The sequence below is a fragment of the Podarcis liolepis genome, assembly GCF_965112155.1.
Source record: "Podarcis liolepis genome assembly, chromosome: Z".
NCBI classification, from domain to species: domain Eukaryota; kingdom Metazoa; phylum Chordata; class Lepidosauria; order Squamata; family Lacertidae; genus Podarcis; species Podarcis liolepis.
The window spans coordinates 42,463,329-42,475,562 of NC_139570.1; the positions used below are offsets into that span (position 1 = coordinate 42,463,329).

General features: G+C 44.0%; 1 protein-coding gene across 2 annotated transcripts in view; it reads left to right on the forward strand.

Moving 5' to 3' along the window:
- Positions 1 to 12,234, forward strand: part of LOC310698497 (uncharacterized protein) — a 150,987-nt gene that overhangs the window by 17,895 nt on the left and 120,858 nt on the right. The window contains exon 1 of one of the 2 annotated variants that reach the window (XM_083485687.1): positions 11,948 to 11,982. The exons of the other annotated variant lie outside the window; for it this stretch is intronic. Coding sequence (XP_083341813.1) covers positions 11,964 to 11,982 — 19 coding nt within the window. The 5' untranslated portion in view covers positions 11,948 to 11,963. Of the gene's footprint in view, positions 1 to 11,947; positions 11,983 to 12,234 lie in introns of those variants that run through there. 2 annotated transcript variants of the gene reach the window in all.

Sequence of the window (12,234 nt, forward strand, 5' to 3'; positions counted from 1 at the left end):
GATGCCATGTAATGGGCCCTGTCTTTCATCCCACAGTTCTGGCTTGCACTTGGCAGATATTGGTTTAACTTGGGTTTTTTCCACCAACCGTTAATGCCTTGACTTGTATCCAATGCAATATATATCTCATGAACAGAACACTTGGGAGTTGCACAAATGGGTGGCAATGTGTCTGTTTGCTTGGCTTAGAGGAGAAATTCAATTCACTTTTAAAGGTCAGCTTGCCTACTTCGCACTTTCTGAAACAATAAGCAAACTGCAGCACAATCAGCTTTTGATATTCACACTTTTCTGAATTTTGCATTGCAGTTCTTCAGCAATGTAACATGTACAGTAATTTATAAACTTGCGAAAAGTGTGTGAATATGTTAGTGTAAATAACATACAATTTTTTTATATTAGAGTAAATTGCAATAAAAGTGTGTATTGAAGCAGTGCTTCTCAGATATGGTGGGCAGGCAATCCTCCCTCCCCCCATATGTCAGGGACCGGTACCATATTTGGTCCCTGAAGCATCCCAGCCCACCTGGCACTGTGGTGGAGTCACCACAAACTGGCAGCTGATGACTCACAGTAGCACTGTATTAAAAGGAATCCACACTAAAAAAACCCCCGGTGAATGTTCAAAAGGACTTTTAAAAATAGAATTCACAAGCTAATATGTGGAACAGCAGAGAATTGAACTTCACACTAGAAAAATGAGAAGAGCAGAGAATACAAAATTGATGGATTCACACCTTCATGTAATTATGATCATGCAAGGACCATTGAAAACAATAATTGGCTGTAGAATTATTTTTTAAAATTGGAAAATGATATACAATGAACTGAAAAAAAAATGTTTAGAATGACATTTGTAAAAAAGCCAGAAGCCTTTTTTATATGTATTTTAGGTCAAGAATTACCAAAGGGGAAATGCAAGTTATTTATGTATGTGACAACCGCGGCATTAACTTTAATAGCTCAAAATTGGAAATCTGGAGGAACACCAACAAAAGAACAAGGCCAAGAAAAACTGGTGGACTATGCAGAAGTAGCAAAGTTAACAGACAAACTACATGAAAAAGATAACAGTGACTTTAAAAAGGAATGGGAACCATTTACAACTTACTTGCAGAAACAACAAAAAGAGATGGACTGACTGGCAGGATTTGAATAAACTTTCACAACTTTATTGAATTTAAACATAGAGGATGACAATGTAACAACATTTAATAATTTATATACATGCAGAATACAACAAATAATGTAAAAAAGCAGAAGGGGGAGTTGAGGGAACTCAGGCAGGGAGGGAGAATTGGAAAATGGTATGTGATATTTGCAATTACAAAATCTTAATAAAAATATTATTTTTAAAAAAGAAAACAATAATTTGCATTAATTGTTGTTGAGCATTAGTATCACTGGACATATTCATCACTCAGGTAGCATTTACAGTTGTCCTGTGAGGGCCTATATAGTCTCTGTGTAAGGGGAAACTGTGGTTCTCCAGCTGTTGGACTCCATCATCCCTGACCCAATGGCCATGCTAGTTGGGGCTGATGGGAGTTGGAGCCCAGAAACATCTGAAAAAGCTCCTGGTCCTCATCGCTGAACTAGAAAGAGTGAGCACATAGAGCAGAGTGTCTTGATAATCAATCCCTCTTCCTGGGGCACTCTGAGAATTATAGTCCTGTGAGGGCAGTAGCAGTCTCCTAATAAATCTCAGCACCTTTAACAAGCTATAGTTTCCCGAAAAATCTTTGGGGGAATCCATGACTGTTTAAAGTAGTATCATAGTGCTTTAAAGTGCCTGTGCCACAGTACTGCTGTATTCTATCCAGGCACGTCCAACAGGTAGATCACTGGACATCTGTGGAAGATCACTGGTTCCCCCCAAAGAAGCTCAACAAGTATGGCTCCCCTAAAAAAACCCAACATTTCTGCCCTGCACCCCAAAAAACATGGCTCTCCCCTTTCCTTTCCTTTCCTTTCCTTTCCTTTCCTTTCCTTTCCTTTCCTTTCCTTTCCTTGACCTGGACCTCTAAAAACTTTGACCTTAACCCCGAAAAAGTGGGTAGATCACTGCCAGTTTTTAACTCTCTTGGGAGTTGGCCACCCCTAATAGACCACTTACTTTAAAGCAGCATTTTATGACTTTTTAAAAGAGGTTGTTCCCTTTGTTCCATGTTCGTGATTACTATGGGTTTTAACAAAACAAAACAAAAAACCTGCTGGAAATAGAAGTTGTAATGCTGGTTTCTTTAATGCTATAGCAGACAACCTTGAATAAGGGATGTGCTTGCAAATTTTGTTTCATCTGCATTTGTAAGCAAGCCAACCTTATTTCCATTTCCCAAACAAAGCTATCCTTTAGATTGTGCAGTTCTCGTGTGTGTGTGTGTGTGTGTGTGTGTGTGTGTTTGAATCTTTTAGAAGGAAATGTGTACTATTTAAAAGCAAATTTTCATGTAGTTAAAAAGAACACAGCCGCAGAAAGCAAGACAGACATGAGATAGTATGGAAGCAAAACTTACAGACTGGAAATAGACTGACCTCTCCATCCCTGCATTGAATCAATGTTTAGATAAGAGAAGTAATAATCAGCCTTATGGTAAATAAATAAAATAGTAGAAACAGCTGTATGGGAATGACCTAGAGTGAGTGGTTGAAATAACTATTGGCAATAAATCTGCTGGATCCTAAAGTCTTATGTGCTGACTTTAGGAGGGAAATGAAAAAGACCACAAGGGTCAAAGGTCAGCTTTCACTCTTCATCTCTCCCACCTTCCCCACTTCCCCTTAATTTTAAGTGCTGTCATTATCACTTGACATCCCTTTCATCTTCTGTGACTTAGTCTAACTAAGTTCTATGCCTGAACTGATCATTTGCAGGGGCCCCAGTTCCATCAACCTCCCATCTCCCACTTGTCACTGTCAAACTTGTAAATCACTTGTTCATCTTTCCAGCACATTGTTCAAAGCCTTTGCTAAGAATGAAGCTCCTTAAGTTGTTGAAGGCCAAGTCTGCACCATATATTTAAAGCACTATAATAGAATCATTGAATCCCATGATTCAGTTGTAGAGTTGGAAGAGACCACAAGGATCATGTAATCTGCAATGCAGGAATATTTTTAGCCTGTCATGGGTTCCCTCAAAGAATCCCAGGAAACATAGCATGTTATGGGTGCTGAAAGTTGCTAGGAGATCCCTGGAAGTGTAATTGATGGTTAAAACCACTGCGGAAATTGTTGCTCCATGAGGGGAATAAGGGTCTCCTAACCACTCTCAGCACCCTTAAGATACCACAGTTTCCAGGTTTATTTGTGGGGGAGCCTGACTGTTCAAAGCGGTTTCATAGCCCTTTAAAATGGTATTGCAGAACTTTCAGCACCCTTAACAAATGGCAGTTTGCGGCCACTTCACTGCAGAACTGGCACTGTTATAGGTGCCACATAATACATACTCTGCAGTTGTAAGAAACCAATCTTTTAGCATGGCAGCCCCCACACTTCAAAACTTCCTGCCTGACACCAGGCAGGCACCTTTAAAATAGTCTTTTCACCACCTGCTTAAAACATTTTTGTTTAGGCAAGCCTATGCAGAGACATAGATGTTGACATATTTTAAACTTTTTTAAACTGTTGATTTTATTTTATTTTTAAATGTAGCTTTTTAAATGTGGGGTATTGATCATTTTAATACAGTGGTACCTCGGGTTAAGTACTTAATTCGTTCCGGAGGTCTGTTCTTAACCTGAAACTGTTTTAAACCTGAAGCACCACTTTAGCTAATGGGGCCTCCTGCTCCCGCCGCGCCGCCGGAGCCCAATTTCTGTTCTTATCCTGAAGCAAAGTTCTTAACCTGAGGTACTATTTCTGGGTTAGCGGAGTCTGTAACCTGAAGCATATGTAACCCGAGGTACCACTGTATATCCTGTGCCATGCTGGCTGGGGCTGATGGGAGTTAGAATCTCAAATCTTCTGGAGGGCCGCAGGTTCTCAGTCCCTTCTCTTCATACTTAAAGCAAACTCTTCCTCCAAGTTGGATCACTGTGCAGCTGTTGTTGTTTAGTCGTTTAGTCGTGTCTGACTCTTTGTGACCCCCTGGACCAGAGCACGCCAGGCACTCCGGTCTTCCACTGCCTCCCCCAGTTTGGTCATGCTCATGCTGGTAGCTTTGAGAACACTATCCAACCATCTCGTCCTCTGTCGTCCCCTTCTCCTTGTGCCCTCCATCTTTCCCAACATCAGGGTCTTTTCCAGGGAGTCTTCTCTTCTCATGAGGTGGCCAAAGTATTAGAGCCTCAGCTTCACCACTGTGCAGCTAAAACAGCCCTAACCACACACAAGGCCTTGCAGAGCCAGGCAGAGGCCTGGGCCAGGTAGATAATGTGACCCTCCCCCCCCTTTTTTTTACCCTGGAGATAACTGAAGTCTTATAAATAAGTAAGTATATAAATAATTTTCACAAATGGTATGCTGGCAAGTAATTTTATTTCATGGCTTAAACCGTATCTGCATATAAAGACAAAATGGAAAATATAGATATACAATAGTGCTTTTTAAAAATACATAGGGAAAAGGATTATTTTAAGTATTCACATTTAAAAATGCTTTCCTAGCATTGTGAATATGCTGACCAAGGCCCCCTTTGGAATCGGAGGCCTGGGCCAAGTGCCCCCCCCTCTGTCTGGGCCTGACCACACGCAAGATGAAGGCACCTGGCATGCCTGGGGGGAGCCCAAAGGACTGCAGGAGTAGAAAAAGAATTTTCCTAATTTAAACTAGAATTGGAGAGCAATGATCTTGGGACAGGGTGAGCCAAAGGAACAGTAGGAGAGTAGAACTGGAGAAATCTGATCTTTTTTACTGTCTTTCCAGTTAGATTCAATACTTGGCGCCATGGCCAATGCCAGGCTTAAGGGCATCCTGAGCAAAATGTGTCCTTTCGTGGTCTCCTTCCTCCACTGGTTGGCTTTGGTGAGCTTTCTTGGCCAGAGAAAGCATAGTTGCCCCCAGTGTTTACAAGAGGACAGCTATGTGATTTCTGTACGGTTCTAGGATAGGAATGGTCCTCCAGGTGTTGATTTTTAACTCCAAGACCCAGCAGCCTTGACTTTAGTCCATGCTGATGGGGGATGATTGGCATTGGAATTCCACAAAGTCTGGAAGGCAACTGGAGGTCAGGAGGTCAGGAATAACCACAGCAGAGGGGGAACAAAATGCACATGCAGACAAATCACCTTGCATCATGCAGTCCCCATTGGAGGATTTATAGTGCTGCATCACAGTCCTGGATTCGCATGATGTCAGGAGGGGAGCAAAAGAGAAGGAAGGTTTCGAAAGGTGGTCTCAAACAACAACAAACATTTGAATAAAGCAGGGGGGAGGGACACAGAGGATCTGTAAGGGGGCTGAAGGATATGTGAGGGAGTGGGGGGCTTGAAGGAGCAATGAGAGGAGCAGGGTTTGGGTAAGATGTAAAGGGAGAGGGGCTTGGCAGGTGTGGGTAGACAGGGCTGGCAGGAACCATGAGTAGAGGCAGCAGCCCCTAGTTTAAAAAGGTAAAACAAAATCCAGGAACAATCAGAACATTATAGGCAAGCACTCATAACTCCTCTTCCCTGGGCTGTTGCTGGTGTCTGGGAATTAGCTGTTTTCTTTAATCTTAGGTTTAGAGTCTGCCATTGAAACTGAAATGTAGAAATATTCAGCTCAGTCCCCCAAATGTAGAGAAAGTACAGTACTGGGAAAGATAAATCAGGAGAGAGAGAGAGAGAGAGATCTAGCTTACCACCCCAAAGCCATAAAACATTCTTTGGGCCCCTTCGTAAAAACCTGATCTGTCTGTAGCAGTTCCATTCTCTGATAACTTACCAACTCCATATGCTTTAGAGATCAGTTGTGTGGAGCTGGGGGGGGCAGGGGGAAAGTCCTGCCTCCGAAGCAACTGGCTATAAGCAACCTCCTCCCCATTTCCTTCCGTCTCATGTAAGACCAGCTGCCTTGTATTGACTTGCATGCTTTAGGGATGGTTAATGTTTAGCAAAAGGGAACACACACACACACACACACACACACACACACACACACACACACACACAACCTTGCCGCAGTTTGGAATAGATCATGATGCTTAACAGATTTTCCTGCAGGCTTTGGAACATTAGGCAATATAAACACTATAAAACTTTATATGCCATCATTCACCCCCATCTCCCGCCCCAGCTTTTCCTCGCCACTGAGGGTCTGAAGCCTGGGAAATTCTGCTGAATGATTTTTAACTTTGCAGAGCTGGAGGCAGGAAAGTAGGAACTGTTTGCTCCCTGCCAAAACTGGTCTAGGGTGGCTTTGAAAGGGAGGTTGTGACTAGTGTGGGGAGATGGGGAATTGGACATGACTGGCAGGCCAAATGGTTAGCTTTCTGATCTACCACTGGGCAATTTTGATGGGTAGGAAAGTCCACCAACCTGTCAATTACCTGATATCACAGTGACACCAGGTGGCCTGATTTTGTCTGTGTAGTTTGAGATCAAACTGTGTGGAGCATTTAGCAAGCTTTGACAATCTGCTGATGATCAGGGCTTGTGAAGACTAGTGCCCTGCAGTCTGTAAATGCTGATGATCAGCTGATTGTCAGAGCTTGTGAATTCAGGTGCACATTGGTTTTTTTGGAAGTTTGGGTACAGCTCAACTACGTACCTGAGAAGGGATTACATGGGGATAAAACAGATAGAGTAAGGGACCTCCAGATTCCCAGACTGTCCCTGTACCTTTGATCTCTTTGCTGATCTCCTGGTCTCTTTTTAAGTTTAGACTGATATGTACAGTATTAGGTTGTAACCTTTTTACAGCTTCCTCCTCACATTTCTTTTTTGAACCTCAAGATGAGAGATCACTTTGGATCTATCCTCTGAGAACAAAGGAGCAGACATGGCAGCCTTCTCCAGATTAGTTAGGTAAGCTTAGAACTAAAAGCCTTTTCTGTTCAAGTGACACACTACTCCTCTACCAACATCTCTCTCTGAGTGATTGCAACAGCTGAATGCTACTCTCTAACCAGATTCACAGGCTGTATCCTGCACTTTCTACATACGAAAGAGCTGTGATAGGGCTCATTTCAATCATTTTGAACAGAGGTTTACAGGCGCCACCAATCAGCTGACTCTTTCCATGCCCCAAACACGATGTCACATATGATGTCAGACTTCGGTGGGTTTGGCTTCATAGACTCTAATCTTAGAGTTGGAATTTTAGAGATGACGCAATGGACCATCTCTCCCCTCCCCTTGCAGTGCTTAGCTGGAATGGCTTTGCAGTGGGACTAATTTGGATTTTTGGGATTCCATTATTACAAAGGGCTGCAGTGACCACCTTGACCAAAATCTTGGCTGCAGTACATACCATCTTTTTAACTTTGTTTTAGCACCTTCTATTCGGTTATTCATTCTCTGCTGTGTTCCATCCGGATTGGCGCATTGAGCACTGCTGTGGGCTCTTTTTCACGTGGTGTATTCCAATTTCATACAGAGTTTCCCAAGGTTGGGTCTTCCTTTCCTGTAAGAGTTGTGCAGAAGGATTGAAGGGGCCACCTCTGACTGTAGAGGTAGAGCATAGCCATCATGGTTTGTAGCTGTTGATAGCGCTCCATGAATTTGTCTAATCTTTTAAAGCCATCCAGATTGGTGGCCACCACTGACTCATGTGGGGGCGACTTCCATAGTTTGACTGCATGAAGAAGTAAAATAAGGAAGATGTAGCAAAGCAGCATCTTTGGTGCACAGGAAGATGGTGTCAGCTGACCTTTGTAGAATACCCCCTAAAAATATCAGCAGCAGGGGAAATCCTAATGCAGGTGGGGGGAACCTTTGGCCTTCCAGACACTGCTGCACTACAGTTCCCACCATTCCTGGCCACAGATTGTCCTTCCTGGAGTTGATGGGAGTTGTACTGTAGTTCAGCAGCATCTGGAGGGTGAAAGAGGAGGGGGTACAAAAAGGAACTCTGTGAGGTCTGTGTATGCTTAGTTGGCATGTGTAGGGATGGGTGTATTCGTCAATTTCATTTTTTTTCTGTTTCTCATCCCCTCCACCAAATTTCCTGTTCAGTTATCCACATTTCCACATCCATGTGCTTTTTTTCTTTTAAGTCCTTGTGAAAATTTGTCAGCATATTTTTCTTAATAGACACATTTGTGTTTACATTTTTTGCCACACGCACACATTTTTTCAAAGCAGTGTTCCCTAACATAATGCATTTTTGAATGTTATTTTCACAAAGGCATGCATGTCAGTTTATGTGCACATTACCTGAGAATCTGCATTTTTGTACGCATCACCCAGCTGGAGGAGTGTATTGCAAAATTTGGAGACGTGCAAATTTTGAAGGATGGCCATGCTTTGTTCTGCGTATTGTTTCAGCCAGTGTGAATTAGGTGGGTTCCCCTTTAATTGGCAACTGAATTTAATTTCTTCCCTATCCCAAGGCATGGGGTTCTGTTCAACCATTTCCCATCCAATTTATTTTGCTTTTACACCATAATATTTGCTCCTGGCAGCTGCATTTTGTATGGTGACAGAAAATGCACAGATGCCCTTTTTTACACTCTGTTTTCAGTCAGCATCAAAACCAAAGCCAGTCTTCTGGCTCCTTTGCTCCCAGGCTTGATTTAGTTTCAGCAACATTGGGAAGCCTCATGGCAGTGTACAAGTGTCTCTTATTTAATGTTACTCAATTTCCACATTCACACCTCTATGCATACTAGGACCACGTTGTTTCATCCAGAGGATGATCCGGAGTAATTGCAGATGAGAAATATCTGTTAAGTCATCCAATTCTGTAACGTTGCCAAGCCCAGTAATGGATCATTTCCTTCACCAGATGCTCTGGTGTGCAGCCCAAGCAGCAATGCTTCCAACCATCCTGGAAGACTGCAGTGACGTTTGCTTTTTTGAGTATCCCCTTCCTCGCCCCCACCCCCCTGCTCTCTGGCCAATTGCTAATCTCGCCTTCCTGAGCAAGGTTCTGGAGCGAGTGGTTGCAGACCAAATCCAGGCACCTTTGGAAGAAACTAATTTTCTGGATCCATTGCAGACAGAGTTTCAGCCTGGTTTTGGCACAGAAATTGTTTTGGTTGCCCTGTATGATTACCTCTGTCGAGAGAGAGACAAGGGAAACATGTCCCTGTTAATTTTCCTTGATCTCTCAGTGGCTTTTAATGCCACTGTACATTGTATCCTTCTGGAGTGACTCTCCAAGCTAGGGGTGGGTGGCCCTGCAGGGTTCTGCAGGACTCAATCCTATCCCCCTATGTTGTTTAACATCTACATGAAACCACTGTGTGGAGTTATCTGGAGGTTTGGAGTACATTGTCAGCAGTATGCTGATGACACTCAGCTCTATTTCTCCTTTACATCTGCAGGTGAGGCAGTGGAAGTGCTGGACGGTTGTCTTGCCTTGGTAATGGACTAGATGAGAGCCCACAAACTGAAGCTCAATCCAGATAAGACTGAGGCACTGTTAGTGTGTGGTTCCCTAGACCAGTTGGGTGGGAGATTGCCTGCTCTTGATAGGGTTACACTTCCTCTGAAGGAGAGGGTACATAGCTTGGGGGTACTCCTGGATCCTTTGCTGTCACTTGAGGCTCAGGTGGCCTCAGTGGCCCAGAGTGCCTTCCATCAGCTTCGGCTGGTGGCCCAGCTACGCTCCTATCTGGACAGGGATAGCCTAACTACTGTTGTCTATGCTCTGGTAACCTCAGGGTTGGATTACTCCAATGTGTTATACATAGGGCGTCCTCTGAAGATGGTTTGGAAACTTCAGCTAGTGCAGAATTCAGCAACCAGGTTGCTCACTGGAGCAAGACGGTTTGAGCATATTACACTATTCCCTGTCAGACTGCACTGGCTACCATTTAGTTTCCAGATCCAATTCAAAGTGCTGGGTTTGACCTATAAAGTCTTAAATGGCTCAGCATCGCAATACCTCAAGGACCACCTCTTTCCATGAGATCATCTTCTGAGGCCCTCCTGGAGAGGTCCAGAGGGTGAGAACACAAGAACAGGCCTTCTCTGCAGTGGCTCTCCATCTGTAGAATGCTTTCCCCCAGGGAAATTTGCCTGATGCTTTTATTATATACCTTTAGGCACCAGGCAAAAATGTTCCTTTTAACTAGGCCTTCGGTTGATTTGATTGACATCCTATGCCCTTTTAATATGTGTTGGAGGGGGTTATTGGGTTGTTGCTGTTTTTGTTTTTATTTTGTATTTTGTGGTTTTATGTTGTGATTTTATTATGTGAACCACCCTGAGACCTGCAGGTATAGGGTGGTATATAAATTCAATAAATAATAATAATGAATAATTCCTCTTTCCTGTGCTCCATCACATATTCCCACCATATATTGTAAGGCTTACCTGGAGACAACATAAATCAGTCTTGACTGATTGCACTGGCAAATTTCTGTGTCATTTGTAAGCTTGGAAAGGTGGAGCGAGGGAGACTTGGCAATAGGAAAATAATCAAAACATCAGGACTGTGGATGTCTATTTGGGCTGGTTCCAGAAGGATCAAAAATTTGAAAGGAGCATGTTTCTCAGATGGAATTTCTACTTTGTGGAAATAATTTATGGTCTGAGGGCCACATTCGCTTCTGGGCAACGTGTCAGGGGGCAGGTGCTAGTGGCAGATAGAGCCAGAGTGGGTGGAGCAGTGAATGGCAATTTTACATTTGTACAGTAGGCTAGGGAGCTTGAACTGAAGAGAGGGGAACTTCTGGAAGTCAGATCCAATTTCAGTAGAGCAAACCGCTGCTCATTGTAGCTGGATGAAGTGAGTCGCTGCAGCCTGGTGATGCACTAGCTGTAGGGAGATGCAAGATGCCAGCCAATTTCTACCTGGCCATATAAAGTGGGTGGGAACCTTTTTTTTCTGCCTGGAGACTTCATCCCATTCTGGACAAGCTTCCAAAGGACACATCCCAATGGTGGTTGGGACAGAGGCAAACATGGGCAGAGCATTCAATCAAGCAAGAGGCACTATCAGAGTTCAAGCCTGCATCCCAGCTGGACAAAAACACTCAAGGAAAGGAAGGGGCGGAAGGGGGTGTGGTTTGGGGAGAGTCCTGAGGGCTGGGTAGAGAGACTTGGGGGCCAAATTTGCCCCCCAGGCCTGAGGTTGCTAATGCCGCTTCAACATTAGGGAGTAGGAAGTTTACTGCTCTGTTGCACTGGGTGCAAAGTGACCCTGGAAAACAGTTTTTCAAGAGATACTGATATTAAGACTAGGGTTTTGTGGACTGGGTAGTATGTAGGAGAGTGGAATTCACTCCACTCAGAATAAAAACCACACTGGAGAAAATTGCTGGGGACACTATACTCTCCTCATCCTTGAGATGAGCATTATGAGCCGTAAAAACCATATATTTCTCAGCTGGGGAAATGATCTTCCTTGTCAACAACTGTAGCTATACTCATGGTGCTGTGTAAAGACCCCTGTGGCTCTAAGTAGTAGAAGCCGTGTCTCTGTCATGGATATCTTAACTGTCCAAGCAACTACTGCTTGCCTTGAAGGCCAAAGGCAGAACAGTTACTCTACCCTATGTGCATTGGATTAGAGCCACTTTCTGCTCAATTGACTCATTATCCGACTGAACGGCAAAACCCTGCCTGCTGTGCACTGATGCGTACTGACAGCTCCCAATGTGCTCTGGGGTTGTTTATCTGTCCTGAAACAACTTCCTTGTCTCATCTTTGGTGGGAGTTCAGAGAAGCAGGATCTGGACACTTCCCAAGTGATGGCAGATGGTGCTGGAGGCAAGCAAGGGTGTAAGAGTCTGTCCCCAGCACCACCTCCAACACTACCAACTGTGTGTTTGGCTCTGTACAATCCAGCACCTTCATGCTGACTTGGATGCAGCAGAGCAGTGTGTGCGCTCATTGTCAACCCAGTCCTCTGGGAGCATGTGGTCCTTGGCAGAGTTTATGGGAAGGGCAAGCAAAGGTAAGTGGCAGGAGAAAACACTAAAAACTGCTTTAGACTAGGCTGGTACAGTACCAGGCCACATACAGTCTGTTCTGGGGTTGGAAGTCTCTGGGGGCTCCTCATTGGCTATGCTTTGGATCCTTCTTGAATGTCCAATTTCTGGCCAAAAATGAAGAGTGACAGGGAGGCAATGTAGGTTTGCACCAGCCATTCTGGACCAATAGCTGCTGCAGAAATCAGGTGAGATGTCGCCTTTATGTGACTGAAGAC